The sequence below is a fragment of the Grus americana genome, chromosome 3, assembly GCF_028858705.1.
Source record: "Grus americana isolate bGruAme1 chromosome 3, bGruAme1.mat, whole genome shotgun sequence".
Lineage (NCBI taxonomy): Eukaryota > Metazoa > Chordata > Aves > Gruiformes > Gruidae > Grus > Grus americana.
The window spans coordinates 50,851,148-50,867,148 of record NC_072854.1 but is presented as its reverse complement, the minus strand read 5'-3'; the positions used below and the strand labels follow the sequence as shown (position 1 = coordinate 50,867,148).

General features: G+C 40.9%; 2 protein-coding genes and 1 long non-coding RNA gene across 7 annotated transcripts in view; 2 read left to right on the top strand and 1 right to left on the bottom strand.

Moving 5' to 3' along the window:
• AK9 (adenylate kinase 9) overlaps window positions 1–6,212 on the top strand; it is a 76,826-nt gene extending 70,614 nt beyond the window's left edge. Inside the window, exons 32-37 of the mRNA XM_054820540.1 lie at window positions 54–250; window positions 1,059–1,228; window positions 1,928–2,026; window positions 2,108–2,210; window positions 2,770–2,884; window positions 5,861–6,212. Coding sequence (XP_054676515.1) covers window positions 54–250; window positions 1,059–1,228; window positions 1,928–2,026; window positions 2,108–2,210; window positions 2,770–2,884; window positions 5,861–6,063 — 887 coding nt within the window. The 3' untranslated portion in view covers window positions 6,064–6,212. The remainder of the gene's footprint in view (window positions 1–53; window positions 251–1,058; window positions 1,229–1,927; window positions 2,027–2,107; window positions 2,211–2,769; window positions 2,885–5,860) is intronic.
• LOC129204473 (uncharacterized) overlaps window positions 1–6,347 on the bottom strand; it is a 21,345-nt gene extending 14,998 nt beyond the window's left edge. For both annotated transcript variants that reach the window (XR_008576403.1, XR_008576404.1), the window contains exon 1: window positions 6,231–6,347. This is a non-coding gene — a long non-coding RNA (uncharacterized LOC129204473). The remainder of the gene's footprint in view (window positions 1–6,230) is intronic.
• Window positions 6,344–16,001, top strand: ZBTB24 (zinc finger and BTB domain containing 24). Of its 4 annotated transcripts, none has more exons than XM_054820547.1 (7): window positions 6,344–6,412; window positions 8,180–9,179; window positions 9,594–9,761; window positions 9,919–10,002; window positions 10,714–10,797; window positions 13,023–13,104; window positions 14,014–16,001. In XM_054820547.1, the coding sequence occupies exons 2-7, from the start codon at window positions 8,207–8,209 to the stop codon at window positions 14,822–14,824; spliced, it is 2,202 nt and encodes a 733-aa protein (XP_054676522.1). In that variant the 5' UTR covers window positions 6,344–6,412; window positions 8,180–8,206; the 3' UTR covers window positions 14,825–16,001. The 4 variants fall into 4 exon arrangements, 3 of the variants coding, with proteins under 3 accessions (XP_054676522.1, XP_054676523.1, XP_054676524.1); XM_054820548.1 differs by lacking the exon at window positions 6,344–6,412 and adding an exon at window positions 6,419–6,913; XM_054820549.1 differs by lacking the exon at window positions 6,344–6,412 and adding an exon at window positions 7,625–8,101.

Here is a 16,001-nt window from a genome sequence, read left to right as displayed (position 1 = left end):
GTTTCTATGTCTTTCATTAATAAAACACTATCATTAATTGCTTTTATTAAAAGGGAAAGCAGCTGGCATTGTTGATTTATGTATCACTCCCGAAGAGCTGCAGTATCGGCTGGGGGAGTTTGGCCAGTACTGTCCCGTCAGCCTCGCAGAAAAGGGTGAACTGGTTGACTGCTCTGTAACGTCATCATTGCAGTTTGCTGCAGAATTTCGAGGACACTATTACAAAATGGCTTCACAGGAAGAACTGGACGTAAGTGTCAGAAAGCAGGTCGGGAAGGGATTATGGGAAGAGGGAACATTGTTGCTTAGATTCTTTGATTCCATACAGAAAGCAGCACTATGTAATCTGAATTCACAGAATCATCATAGAATGATAGAATGGTTTGGGTTGGAAGGGACCTCAAAGACCATCTAGTTCCAACCCCCTGCCATGGGCAGGGACACCCTCCACTAGACCAGGTTGCCCAAAGCCCCATCCATCCTGGCCTTGAACGCTGCCAGGGAGGGGGCAGCCACAACTTCTCTGGGCAACCTGTGCCAGTGCCTCACCACCCTCACAGTGAAGAATTTCTTCCTTATATCTAATCTAAATCTACCCTCCTTCAGCTTAAGGCCATTACCCCTTGTCCTATCACTACATGCCCCTAGTGTTGTTAGCATTCAAGCTTTTGTTCTGTATAGTTCTGCTATCAAACATCTAGGCAGACAAATGCAAGAGAGAGTCCATTCAAACCAAAGCTCCTCTTACAAATTGCCATAGATCAAACATCCATTTTAAAACAACCATTTCCTCCCTTCTCCATCTGTTTTGGGGAGACTGGGGGTAGAGAGTGGCTAATGATAGCAATGGATAGTGATGGAGGGCGGGCAGATAGTGATGACTTCAACTGAGAGTGGGTTGGAAAAGAAATGACTTAGGAGCAGCAGCAGTGCCAGCACACTGAGAGAGGTGGTGAATAAACAAGTATCTAAATTGTGTGAGCCAGTCCTCTGGAGTTTGACTAACAGTCTTACAGTGCTTCTTTCATTATAAAGACATTTAATTTCTTTTTCTATAGAAATTCTTGAGCAGACCAGAGGTTTATGTGCCACCACTGGCACCTCACCCTCTCCCACCCCCAGATATGCTACCAAAGAAACTGACTGCAGCAGAAGTGAAGGCCTTATTCCCTGTAAGTGCTGAAATGCAGGGATACTGTCCAGTCACTTACCTCGATGGAAAACAAAGGTACATCACTGCGGTTTTCATAATCTGAATTACAGACTGTGCGTCCTATATTAACACATTAATCAGGAAATACTTTCGAAGTACAATTCTCTATATTGTGCCTGTGGATTTGGAAATCAATGTAAAATCACCTTTTGAAACTTACATGGCTACAGGTTCCACGAGGATCTTTGCTGGCTTACTGTCTTTTGTGATGAAGACTGCTCGGATATAGTTTGAGTTTTCTCTATCATAAGCCTTCAAAAGTTCAAATAAATCTCACAAAACCTTAGCAGATGCAAAACTAGCTATTACGATTTTGATGAGATCCATAAAGCTCCACCATAAAGTCCCACTGAATGCGCAGGAACCCCCACAGTGTGCAGGAACTTCTCATCAAGGTAGAACCATAATAGCCAATTCTATGCTGTCCCCTCTTAATCTCCTGAACAGCTACGATTGGCATTTTAACTAGAGGAGCTCTAAAGAAGCACTATAAAAGCCCCTAATAAGCAGATATTGAGGCAAAGACTCTCACATTTTGAGACTTGTAACTGACAGTCATGTGGTGGCAACCTGGATGATCCAACTGCTACGTTTTTGTAGTTCCTATACTTGCTAATTTACCAGAAGGCTCCCAGGAGCTCAGGAATTTACACAGCACAAACCATGTTTTACACGTCTTGTGAATTAATAGTCTTTCTTGCTCCATGTCTTCAGATATGAAGCTTTGGTGTCTGGCAACATCGAGTATGCAGCAAAATATCAAGATAAGGTATATATTTTTGAAAGTGAAGAAAAACTTCTGAAGTTTATGAGGTGAATATACTAACTGCATTTTCATCTTTAATCGCGTCATGGTTTATACATCTTAAAAGTGCTTACTTTTTATCTGGTTAGGTTACCAGAGAAGTACTGGAATCTGAAGCTTCCACGTAAACTCCCTCCAATAAAGGAGCCAATACTACTCACTGCACTTCCTTTGGCTGGATACCTTGAACAGGCCAGTTTTTGCTTTTCTATCTTAAAACATGATTTTGCAATGTATAGTATATCCCACCCAGTTTCTGTCATTTTTAATGCAGTATGAGTCTTATGTTTATTAATGGGATTGTATTACATTGAAAATTGTGTACATACAATTGAGAGGAATTTTTTGAAAGCTTTAAAATAATAGATATTTATAGCTTTAATGGAAAAAATACAAGTAAGGCCATCGGAGGGGAATAATAAACTGCAATATTAGATGATGGATTTTCTGACTCTTTTGTTTATCATATCTAGTAAGATTAAAATTTGCTTCGATTTTTAACACCAGGATAGACACAAGCCTATGTGGAATCATTTAAGGATAGTTGGTTACATTTTGGGACATGACTATGAAATAAAAAATGATTCATGGTCACTTCGCTCCCTACGTTATACTATTGTTATCTTCTACAATTCACCAACTTAGATGTCATCCTATATTGTTAGATTTGCATGACAGCAGGATCAGGCTTTGAATATATTTTTGTTCTAGATTTCTGTAATGGTCTTCTAAAACTGTTTTCTTTCTTTAGGGAGTAGCAACTTCTCTAATAAAAGCTCTGAATGAAGTAGGCTCCTTAAAGCCAAAGTTTCCATTTCTAAGTGTAAAAAAAACTGCTCTGCTGTTTGTCGCCTGCCATTTAAAAGGTAGCGTATAAAATAATATGCTATAAAAATAATGAATTATATAAATGCAGTGAATCATCTGATACAACATTGATAACCAATTTGTGTAGTTTTCTTATGTCCAACTTGGGAAAATACTATTATATACTTAAGTTTCTTGGAAATGTGTAAGGACCAGGGAGGAAAATAAGGTTAACAGGATAGGTAGATAGGTATGTGATCTCTCACAAATCATGAGACTTTAATGACATTTTATCACCAACAACCTGATGGCCTTGAAAACATGCATTCTAACACGCATTGTTGGAGTTGTTAAACAGAAAGTAAAATGTTATCCTCTAGGTAGTACTCCATTTTAAACTAGTCAGAGACAACCTGAATTCTCTTAAAAATTAAGTAAAATTACTGTAATAAAAGGCTGCTGAAATACTACCTGGGGAAAGGTTTAGGTGCCTGAATACTTGCCTTTTTTCAACTGTATCAGATGGTCAAATAAAACGTATTAACAAACCTTGCCTTGCAGATAACCTGAAGACAACTTTCTGATCATACACATCAACAACACATCAGCTAAATATGTAAATGAGATGTCTAATTGTATTGAAAAACAGCCTAAGTGCACATAGAAAACCTGTCATTTTCAAAAAAAGCCCTTCTTTTGCATGGGCTCAGTACCAATACACTAAGTTATGCAGTACGAAAGAATAGATATCCATGCAGATTTAATCAGACTTTTAAGTTTTTAGCAGCACAGAGAAATGAAATGTTATTTATCAGTCTGCTTATTTGGGAAATTATCTGGGAAGATCTCAATATTAATGTGATTTGGAGTATCGGTATGTTGATTATTCTTAACTTCTTTTTTTATTTAATTGACAGTCCAATTGACTACCTGACTTTTCCGTAACAAAGGTAAACAGTCCAAAACTAAAATTAGGTGGTTTGTACTCAGCCCACAAAATAAAGTAAAACACATCATGGAGCCACCAGAGGTTAGGACTACTCCTTCAGTGAGGGAAGTTGCTCAAGCTTTGTCTCCGGTGTTTATATTTGCTATTTTTTAGAATTTTTGGTTGGTTGGTTTTTTTCAGTCCAAGATAGCAGCTAGTAATCTTTAACAGTTTGCAATCAGCCTGAATAGTGCCAGCTTTCAGGATTTCAACAGTCGAGCTTGCAGCTCTGCTGTAGCTTTGGTCTGGTTTCCAGTACTGCCAAGATTTCTGGAACAAGACTGCCACTTCTTCAACCCACCAGTTTTGTCTTTTATAAGCCAACCTGTTCAGTGGGTGAACTTTACCTTGCCTTTTGTTATTTCAAATTTTTACTTATTCTTTAGATAATAGCAATCTTTATTATTTGTCTAAAGTTCTTCACGTCCTGTGCTTCCTCATGCAGTTTCCAGAGCCCTCTGGAATTTTCTTGGACTATCATGGATTTTTGCTAGCATAGCTTTGTTAAAGAAGAGCACAGAACAGTGTAGGCACACGATAAGCCCCTGTATAAATGTACAGTTCTTAAGCCAGCAAAACTGCTTTTATACAGCAGTTTGTTACATCCACAAAGACTGTTCTCATTCTATTGTTAGCACAGCTTTGCTAACATAACAATGTCCACGCTAGGAATGCTTTGCTCATATATTGCATCATTAAACCATTATCAGCACTGGATGATGAAATGCAAAGGTTACGCAAGTGCGCAAATCTCTTCTCCTAATGCAGTGACAAACAGTTTGACCATAGGAATCCAGGAAAACAAGTTATCTATTATTCTAATACTGGGTAGAACTGCTTCCAACTTTAAGATACAGCATTCCAGTACACTGAAAAATGTCCTTTGCAAACATGGCATTATTTCTCATTCTGTGTCTCTTCAGAGTAGTCACGCTGACCTTGATCAAAAACTTGATCAAAGTGCTTAACGTTGTGGTCCTCTGGAAATTTGTTGCATCCTATTTCTATCTGAAGTAAGACTTTCTCATCTTCAATTTATGTCACTCTCTAATCTCACATTTAAATAGGGGACAAGAAACAGTGGTTTAGTTGCTCCTGCATCTTTTCTAACACTACTGGATTGCTTTGAGTATCCGGGAAGAGAAGGTACAGGTGATCAATCATAAACGCAGAGAGATTTACTCTTGGAAGAAAAAAGTAGGAAACCATACATCACCAGAGTGATTTAGTGCTCTTCAAACTTGACTCCTGTAAGAGCTCTACATACACCTATGCTTGAAAAATCACTCATAAGCTATTAAATGCAGTTGTCTACTATTTAAAGCTAGTGAGCTGAAGTGTCTCATAGCATAGTTCTTCATGCTGTCCCGTTTTTGTAATGAGACATAAAGTACCATTTACAGGGAAAAAAATGGTTATGACTTGGCTGTCTTAAATCACTCCTTCCCCTTGGCCTCAGTGTGACAATTAAAATAATACAGAATACTCTGCAGACTGGCACTCAATACTAACGTACGCCAAAATACAGTTTAGGGCAGAAAGGCAAGAAAGAAAAGAAACAATACTATCTTCATTGTAAAGTTCTTGGCCTTGATGTTTCTTTCCTCCTCTGAAGTATCAGCCAGCTCTTTTTTTTATGGGCAAAGCATTTAGGTCATAGGACAGCTGTGCCAAGGACGCAGCGGCCCAGTGCCAGCCACGCAGTGCGGCATTGCAGGGTATGCGCCACATTATGCAAATTTGTCATTGCCTCAAGCATCACAAGCCCCTCACGGCCTGAGGGATGGGAAGTTGATGGCAGCTGGGCAAATGTTTGTTATTAGCTTACAAAAGCCTTGATCTTTCTGAAGATTATTACTCTTTTGGAGTTAGGAACATCCAAAATTGATTTTTTTGTTGGTTTGGCATCAACGGGCACCACCTATGGCAGTTTTATCTGTACCAAGGATAAAAACAGCTGGCGTAGACTTGATGCCTTTGAAAATTTCTGTAATGTAATTCCACAAAGTTAACAGGGGACACTAAGACACCACTTAACTTCTTGCAGCGCACAACCCCAGGAGCTCGGAGCCGGTGCGGCAGATGTACCAGAGGAAGCTGGCGTGGTTCATGGAGCACTGCCAGCTCATCCCCTACCTGGGGGCAACCATGGCGGGCCCGTACAGGGAGCCGCGGCGCAGGCCCCTTGGCTTTGACGGCAGGCTGCAGACTTTTCTCTCCCTGAAAGATGCCAGCCCCAGTTTTGCATAGCACAAGCAGGTGCAAGGAGCATCGCCATCAGCTGCCCATGCTGCTGGAATGCCGCTGGTGAACAACGTCACGCTTTCTAGGACCAGTTTCTTAGCGACGAAATCTTACAATTAAAATAACTTTTGTCTTAAGTCACGCCTCGTTTAACGTTTATTACGGCAACCTACCTACTCGTCGTTTCGGGGCACGCGCAGAAGGCGGCCGGAGGGCGGGCCTAGCGCCGCTCCCCGCGCCTGGGGCCTGCCACCGCGTTGAGCGCGGCGCTTTACGTCAGGACGCAAGGCGTGTCGCTGCTGGCCGGGCCGGAAGTGCGGCGGAGGTTGCGCCGAGGGGGGCTGGCGGCGGAGCGGTGAGTGCCGGGCGCCGCCGGGAGACATCTCACCCACACCCACCAACCGCCACCGGGGCCCTGGGGGATGGCGGCGGCGGCGGCAGCAGCAGCAGCGGCTGCTGGGCCGGGAGAACTGCCGGCCCGCTCCCTTCCCCGGCACCGCCTCGTTCCGCTGAGGGGGCTAGCGGCCTTCCCCGGAGGGCGGCCAGTACCCGCGGGAGCGAGTTACGGATCTCGGGGCTTAAATGGAGCGCTGGGTGTGGGCGCCCGTTGGCGGCGGGGGTTGCGATGCCGCCAGTCCCCGCTCCGCTCCCCGCCGCGGGTTTTCTGGCGTCTCCTCCCCGCCGAGCGGCTTGCTCTGCGGGCCGCCTCCTGCCCGCCCGCCGTCCCTTGTATACAGCCTCATTCTTTTTGGTTTGGTTTTATTTTGGGGTTTTTTTTAGATGAGCATGCTGGTTTGGATTTTGCAGTCCAGATAGTAACGGTGTCAACTCGTGATCGAATACCAAAGTCCGTCAGGTGATCAAAACCCACGAAACACCTATTACCCTGCGTGAGACACGTGTGGATGTTAGGGAATGCCTGCAGGCAGACTTGGCAGCAGTTCTTCAGGAGTTCCTGTGATCCCCTGTAAGGCAGGGTCGGGGCGGACCTGCAGCTGAGCCTTAAGGTGCTCCAGCAGCATCAGGTGCTCCTCGCACCCTCCAGAAATTAAAGCTCCCAGATAAAACAGTTTGGCTCCAGCGTGAACTCTTGTTTGGTAGCTGAATGGACCTAAAAATAAAATCGCTTGTTGGCCACCTCAGTAACATTTAGGTATCATCTGTATGTAGTCTATGTTGTCTCTTACAGCATTTTTTCAGGTGATTGGAGGTGTTGGGCTCACTAAATGCAAGTATGAATATATATTTGTATTTAATAGGACAGTTTTATAAATTAGAATGGCAGGTAGCTAATCTGTTTCATCTTTGTCTCAGCTGATCCTCTTGAAATGGACATTTTGTGGCCTGTCTCTTCCATAGTATTATTTAGTGGATTCTTCTGAAATTGCCACTTTTTTTTTTGCTTGTTTTTAATTTTTGCATATTTATAATTGAAAAAGCTTAGCAAGCCAAATCAATGGTTAATAGTTAGCAGAGTCAACTCTGTTTTAGACAGAGCTCTTTAAAAAGCTACTGTTTTTCTGCTTTTATTGCCTACCCCCATAGGCTGAAGCTTAGCAGGTAAGTGTTTTGAAAGAGAAATTTTCAGAAGGGTAGAAGTGGGTAAAAGAAGGCATGGAGTCCTGCCACGCTGATGCTAGTGAAGTTTTATCATTGATTACAGGATTTCATAGCCTTGTCCCTGAATAATCTGAAATGTGGTGTCTGCAGTGATGAAGCTGCAGTTGAGGGGTTTTTTTTAATTATTTGTTTCTACTTAGGAGCTGTGAACAAAGAGTTCTTTTTGTCCAATTGTTTTAGTTGTGAAAGGAGTTTTCAGAAGGGGTAGCTGTTTTTTTAGATGCTACAGAGTTCACAGTACATCAGAGATAAACAAGTGGAATAACAGGCAGTAATTCTGATCTAAGCGGAAACTATCTGTAGCCATTTCTTAGGATTTAAAAACACTTTTTGAGGAAAATCTGTGTCAGCATAAGTGTTGTTTTTTTAAAGAGAGTTCACAGGATTCAAAATTGCTTCAGAAACTGTTGAACTTTGTTGACTGGTAAAGCAAATTATATTTGGTGTTTTATAATGCAGACTTCTAAACTATTTCTTTATTAAAGCTATTCTGTTCTTGTAGGCACCTCCTTTCGTATTCACAATAAAAATGGCAGAAACGACTCCTAATGCTTCTGAGAAACTGGTTGTCATCCACTCCAAAGCTCACAAAGATACCATTTTAGCTAATTTTGAAGAACAAAGGAAGAAGGATTTTCTTTGTGACATTACTCTAATAGTGGAGAATGTGCAATTCAGAGCCCATAAAGCTTTGCTTGCTGCCAGCAGTGAATACTTCTCAATGATGTTTGTAGATGAGGTTGAAATAGGGCAGTCAATTTACATGTTGGAGGGAATGGTTGCAGACACCTTTGGAGCACTGCTAGAATTTATCTACACTGGTTGCCTCCGTGCCACTGAAAAAAGCACAGAACAAATTCTGGCTACTGCACAGCTGCTGAAAGTGAATGACTTGGTGTGGGCCTGTACAGACTATCAGGCCAGCCGCAGCCCGAGTAATACATTACCAGCTTCAGCTAACGGTGCAGCCTCTGTAGCTGTTACCACCAGCGACAAGAAAAACGAAGATCCACCAAAGCGAAAACGAGGGCGACCAAGGAAAGTCAAGAATCTCCAAGAAGAAAAATCGGGAGCGAATTCTGCCGAAGATGTGCAGCTGAGAGAGAACAACTCCATGCAAAATAAGCAAAATTTTATGAAAAAAGACACCATGGAAGAAGAAACAGTTGCCAGCGAGCAGGCTCCAGCGAGGAAAGATGCAGAAGAAAATGAACCTGCTTGTGGCTCAGAAGCTGCTGTCGATCTGTCAGCTGAGAAAGATGAGAATTATGATCCCAAATCTGAAGGAATACAGAGCACTCAGAGCCGTTACAGCAAACGTAGAATAAGGAGATCAATCAAACTAAAAGATTATAAACTCCTCGGTGATGAGGATGATAAAGGACTGGCAAAGAGAACCGATGGAAAAAGAAAACGTACAGGTTCTGAAGCTCGCTGTAAAGACTGTGGCAAAGTATTTAAATATAATCACTTCTTAGCTATTCATCAGCGAAGTCATACAGGTAGGCAGTGAGAGGCTGCTGCCTTTGGGTTTAGTGACTTGTTGCTAAATGCAAGCTACTTGTTGAAATGTGGGCTCTTGTCTCCAGCAAGAACTGTCCAAAATAGCATACTGATGCAAATTATGGTGTGTCTCCTGTGTTTGATGTTTTATTTTTGTCAGCAGATCTCGTAGCCTTTACGTCTCACCTTGACTGCAGTTTAGTTAAGCATTTCTCTGTTTAAATGTTAAATTATATGGCAATACTTAAAGAATTCTTTTATTGCTGCGTGAAGCTTGTCTCTTAATTCTCCCTATCACTACTCAAAAAAAGTTTTTAGTAGCTACTCACATTGCAATGCATCTGACTAACAGCTTAGAATATCTAGTGAGAAATAATGCATCTATACTTTAAAATGTCATCTTTTGCTTTTAGGAGAGCGCCCTTTTAAGTGCAGTGAGTGTGGCAAAGGCTTTTCCCAGAAGCATTCTCTTCAAGTCCACGAGCGGATGCACACTGGAGAAAGGCCATACACGTGCACCGTCTGCAATAAAGCTCTGACAACAAAGCATTCGCTTCTGGAGCATATGAGCCTACATACAGGTAAATATTTCGAGGCAAAGGTAACCTCTCTCCCCCAAGAATTTGCGTTTCTGAAAAAAGGTATTTCTGCTCTCTCTCATGTGTACGGTTTATTTATACAAAGCAAGCATAAGGAAATAAATGTGGCTTACATTTTAATAAGTGATTTTCTTCACAGGGCAGAAGGCTTTTACGTGCGACCAGTGTGGGAAATACTTCAGCCAAAAGAGACAGCTGAAGAGTCATTATCGAGTACACACAGGTATAACGAGTTTGGGTTGAAGAGCTGGCTTACAGTCCTTGCTGATTTGTCCCCCTAAAGATTGACTGAGGCTGAAAATTCTTCTTGAGTGATGTATTTAGTCTCTGCTACCCTGATATGTGGTATCTTGATACAACAATGAATAGGGCGAAAAAAACAAAATGGTGTATAATAAATGAGAAGTGTAGAAAACCAGTTAATTGAGAAGGACTCTTATGATGATTGAAAACTAGTTATGCTCTATTTGATATACAACTTGATTATTTTAGCCCTGCTATCTGTGTTACATAGAAGCTAGGAATTGTATAAGCAATTGTGTTCACTGCTTGTTGTGCAAATTGCCTTATAGTTTCCCACTGTTTTGGACTAGTAATGGCAAACAAGCTTTAAGAAGTGTCCTCTCTTCTGGAGCAGGATGGAGAGTAAGCTACACGTGGAGGAAGTGGGGGAAAAAAATTAGGATTTACAAAGCTCCAAACACGCTTTCTCTTGGGGAGGGGCAGGTGTCAGTCCCCTCATTTCCTGTGATAATATTAAATAGGGAAATAGGAGTGTGACAATTAAGATAGGGAGGAGGCAGTGAATCACCGTGTGTTTTATCTCTATATTATATCAAAGTGGTTATTTTACAGGAAAGTGCTTTAACAAAGATCACTGAAGAGATACAGGGGATCACTTATGCACTGACACTTTTTTTATTATTGCGACAAGGCCATGCACTGCCGGAATGTAACCAGTGTCGTCGCAAATTCATGGATGCAGCTCAGTTAAAGAAACATCTAAGAACACATACAGGTAATATTATCCATCATGTTTTGTGGTTGGTTGGTCGTTGTTTTTTTTTTTTCTTGAAGTAACACAGACAAAACAATGTTAGGCAAATTACTCTTGTCTTTGTGGGATGAACTTCTGCTCTACTTGTATGTAATAATGCCTGAATCACTAATGAAGAGATTTAATATCAAGAATGCAGGAGCACAAAAAAACCTTGTATTGCAACAGCACAGAAGCAGTGCCTACTATAGCAAGAGCTTTCCCCCCCCCCATTCTTATAATGCCTACTGCAGAAAATGCCAGTTAGCTCTTCTGTGATAGAATCCTGGACTGGGAATTCAGTTTATCAGGAGAGCCACATCCAGCATAAATGGGGCTTGAAGTAAGCTAAGTAGTAACAGAAAGTGTATGTCCTAAATGAGTTGGGCACCTCTGTCTGTGAGGGATGGATGCTTATGAAAAATGAAATAAGAATTTCCGTTTACCTTTTAATATGCTGTAATAAACCAGATGTTGGCAGGAGATGGGCTGGGAGGGATGATTTAATACAAGTGTGTCAGAGGGTGTTTTAAGAGATTTAAAGGGCAAGGTGATACTTGAATGGCTGGATAGCAGAGATAAAAATGTACCCTCTTGTGATAACGAAGAATAAGCTCCTTAAAATAGTGTTCTCTGAAGGATGAGTTCATAAGATGACTTGTAAATATTTTTTTCTTTTGAAGTAGCTATAAATAGTGGCAATTGTTTCTTCCCCAAATCAAATTATTCTTAAGTATGTTGCCTGTGGTTGTAGTAAAGTATGCACAAGATCAAGTCATGTATCTCATTCATTTCCTTCTCTTTCTCAGTGAAAATAACACAGCTTTAAATTTCCTGGGATATGATGAGGTCAGAACTTGTGCTTTTGGGAGGTTTTGGTGTATCCAGAATAGCGTTAACTTGCGATACTTACAAATACCACATTTTCTGTTGAGAAGAACATAGTATTTGTTGACACATAACAATAGTGTTGTATCTGAAGCTGATACAGCTCCATAATTGTAGTGGAAAATGAGAAGAGGAAGCATAGTAGCAAGGTAAGTTGCAAAACCAGATCAACTAAGATGAGTTCTAGCAGAAACTGGCTTGCAATGTATTTTGCTTCCAGAAAAGACAGGCGAGATAGCAGTATTATCAATGCAGAAATAACAATTGATCTATCTTACCTCAAAAGCAAGAAGTGAAATTCTAAGGCATTTGGGGACAGGTGTTAACATTGATATGACTGTTCTGCTTTGGCAGCAGTTTTGTAACACTGTGTCATAAGAATAGTGTCTACTTAGGAAGCTACTCCTGTTTTCAGGAGGAGGCTGGGACTAGATGACTAGAGGTCCCTTCTGACAAAGGTTTCTCGTTCTCTCATACTTTGCCCCTGCCCTCAGAAGCCTTCTGAAAGCTGCTGAGTGGTGCAGTTCTGTACTAAATGTGAAGCTTCCTTGGAAACTGGCTGCTGCCCTGTCCCTGGTTTCAGTGTGCTTTGATGGTGTGAATTACCACAGTGGTGATCCAGATTCTCGTGTCTTGAAGAAGCTCAGTGCAAAAAGGCTATGTTAGGGTGTGAATTAGGATTCACTTTTGTTGGGCAGTATCTGTTTCTTGTGCACCTTTTTGTTATTTAATTTGGCTCCTCTGCTTCTACTCAATTAGACCCAAGAATTCCAAATGCAGTGAAAAAAACCCTAACCCATAATTTATCTATCCCACCATAATTTAATTTTTCTCCAGCTGCTCTTCCCAGGATATCGTAGGCCTAGGATGATGGACCCGTATAGGAAGCCAGCTGACTTGTTAAGCTAATGGATTCACTTTTCAGGTTTGGAAATACGGGCTCACTCATCTGCATGGTGCTGCACGTGAGCCTGGCGTTGATGCCTACTAGTTCAGGGTCAGCCTTTTTCAAGCTTGTCTGTTCCATGTGGAACACCTGCGTCTGTATCATAGGCATGTTTTGTTTGTTGCTCTCAGGGCTTGGATCACCTAATTCTTTATCTTCAGAGGGGAGAAACATAGAGATGTATGTTTAAAATACTACACCCTCATTTAACTAGTGAGTTAATTCAATTTCAGGTATCTGTCCTGACCCATGGCAGAAGCGTGAGGATTTGACAGTACAGACTTGATACTGTGTATGATAAAATACAAAATGCTTTTTAATATATTGATAGGAAGTGCTATATAAAAAGTGATGGCAAATTTCTTTTTGATAGGTGAGAAGCCCTTCACTTGTGAAATTTGTGGCAAATCATTTACAGCTAAAAGTTCTCTTCAGACTCACATTAGAATTCACAGGTAGAGTATGTCTAATTTTCGTTATATTCCTTAAAAATGTCACTTCTAATCTGACACTTATATGTAGTGCTTGTTCAATAACTGAATGGTCAGGGCTTGTTTGCGTTTTGGATGGATGGTTAAAGACTAACATTTTTGCTTCATCTATTTAAAGAAATAATTGGCAGTGGAAAGTACTGCACTGTTCAATACTAGTGTGCCAAGATATTGTGAGATTCTTCTTTGGTGTATTGTGTCTGTTTAATGACAGTGTTTAATGACTGCTATATTATTTATGTAAAAACTTTAAAGTGAATTTTTGTTTGACAGCAGAACAGTAGCCATGGCATAACAAGATTATTGGAGCATTGTCCTGTAGTCTATCACGTCTCTTTAATAGCATTAGTTATCTTTTACCCATGTCAATGTGATGTACTGCATAAAGGCATGTCAGATTTTAAATCATTGGAGAACTGTTGTGGGCCTTACATAAAAGAAAACATTTCCAGTAAAATTTCTCATCCCTTTGAGTCGGGCAGCAAGTTAGGATTTGGACACTTTTTGTTTTAAAGCCCACACTGTTAATAAACATTCTTAAAATGGTCAGTGCTTACAGTTGTGCAAAGTAAGTTGTTGCATTCTTGTCAAGGTCTAGCAGCATGGAGTTTGTACCTCGGGTGTATTGACAGGAGGGCAGTTACGTTATCTCTGTAGGTCTTGAGTATATAGTATATACTGATGAAAGTGGTGTACAGTTTGTGAAGTCAAATAAAAATAATTAGGAAGTCAAACAGAGATCCTTTTAAACATCACTATTCTTAAGTGCTTATGATTTTGCAAAACCAAATAAATGTGTTTTATTCTATAAGAAGTTGCAGAAAGTGCTGTCAAAGTGACTATTTTAATGAGATCAAATACATTCTTTTGCAGAGGAGAAAAGCCATATTCTTGTGGTATATGCGGAAAATCCTTCTCTGATTCCAGTGCTAAGAGAAGACACTGTATCTTACACACAGGCAAAAAGCCTTTCTCCTGCCCAGAATGTAGTCTGCAGTTTGCTCGTCTGGACAACCTGAAGTCTCATTTGAAAATTCATAGCAAGGAAAAGCAGTTTCAGGAAGCCAGCACTGCCCCAAGCACCAACAGTAACTCAGAAGTGAGAAACATTCTTCAGCTGCAGCAGTATCAACTTGCCACCTCTGGAGGGCAGGAAATTCAACTACTGGTTACAGATGCAGTGCATAATATAAACTTTATGCCTAGTCATAATCAAGGCATTAGTATTGTTACTGCAGAGAATGCCCCAAATATGACGACAGAGCAGGCTGCTAACCTCACGCTGCTTGCTCAGCCACCACAGCAGTTGCAGAACTTGTTGCTTTCCGCTCAGCAGGAGCAAGCGGAACAAATCCAAAGTATTAATGTGATTGCAAACCAAATACAGGCTGCCCAGCCTGAACAAATGCATGTCATCACGCTTTCCAAGGAAGCACTAGAACATCTCCATGCTCATCAAGGACAAAATGAAGAAATTCACTTAGCAGGATCTTCGCATCCAGCTCAGCATGTGCAGCTGACTCAGGAATCAAGTCAACAGTCTCACCGTAGCCAAGATACGGTTCCTTCCCATCCAATCAGTGAAGAACAGAATCAAAGTGTAGATGTTTCTGAATCCCATCAGCAGCCTCTGTCAGTAAATGAGTCATCTCATGAGCATGCTATTCAAGGACAGGCTTTCTGAAATACTTATTTCTCATCAGAGGGCTAGGCGATAGCATGCTTCTCATCCAAGCAGTGATTACACGTATCGCACTTTCTTTTCTGCAGCATATAATCTATCTGAAGATGCATTTCTTGGTGATTTTGATGGGTGGCTTTCAGTTTTCTTAAGCTTATTTATTTTAGACTTTTTTTATTTTTCCAGATTGGTGTTTCTGTACCACTTAGTCCATACCTCACAAGCGATTAATGTGGGTTTTTTGTGCCTCATACACATCCATGCCTACTGAGGAAATATTTGACCCCTTATTTGCATTTCTGTGTGACTTTCCGGAGAAGTGTACCTTGCTTGTAGAAGAACAGTGTTTAAGATGTCTGCTGATCAGAAAGTATGACTTCTCTGATGAAGTCAATATTACCTGAACTACTGTCAAGCTTAAGATAGCCAGTACTTTTTGCTAGGCTAACACCATATGTCTTATGTTTAATGAGCTTGTTCTCTGCACGTTAATGTATAATTTTCTATGTGATCATTCCCTTAAGTGCATTTTGATATATTGACTACCAAATTTGTTTGGTTTGGGTTGAAATTGTTGCAGCCTCCGACTGGCCCTAGATCGCCCCTTCTGCTTACTGTGTGCTGTACAAGTTTTGCTCCTCAGAAATGCGTAAGCCATTGCACTTGGAATAGCGGCAATGAGATGCGGTGGCGACACTGGACAACTGAAAAGCCCAAATTCTGTTCTGTTAGTTCTACCACACTCTGTGTGACTGTGGGCAAGGTAGTTGACCTCTGTGCCTTATTTCATCATCTAGTAAGTGGGGATAGCGTTCACATGCTCTGCCAAGCACTTTGAAGAGCTCTTGATGTTGAAGGCACTGTCTATTGAAGTGCAAAATTCTCTTCCTGACAGGATTCAGTCTAAGCTTAGGAGCCAGTGTATATTTAAAGTGTTATTTTTTTGTACTTTTGAGAGCAGAATATTATGTTACTTTTAATATATGTTCTAATTGTTTTTGTGGGGACTTAAACAATGACTAGAATCACTTCAGAGCATAATGAGCTATATAAATGGGGCATATCACGTTAAAGTTGTACAGCTATTTTCGCTGACTAGATTAGATGTGTACAGATTGTTTTCAATGACTGACTGACTGCTAACAAAAAAGATTTGACATCTTAATAAAATGCTATGCCA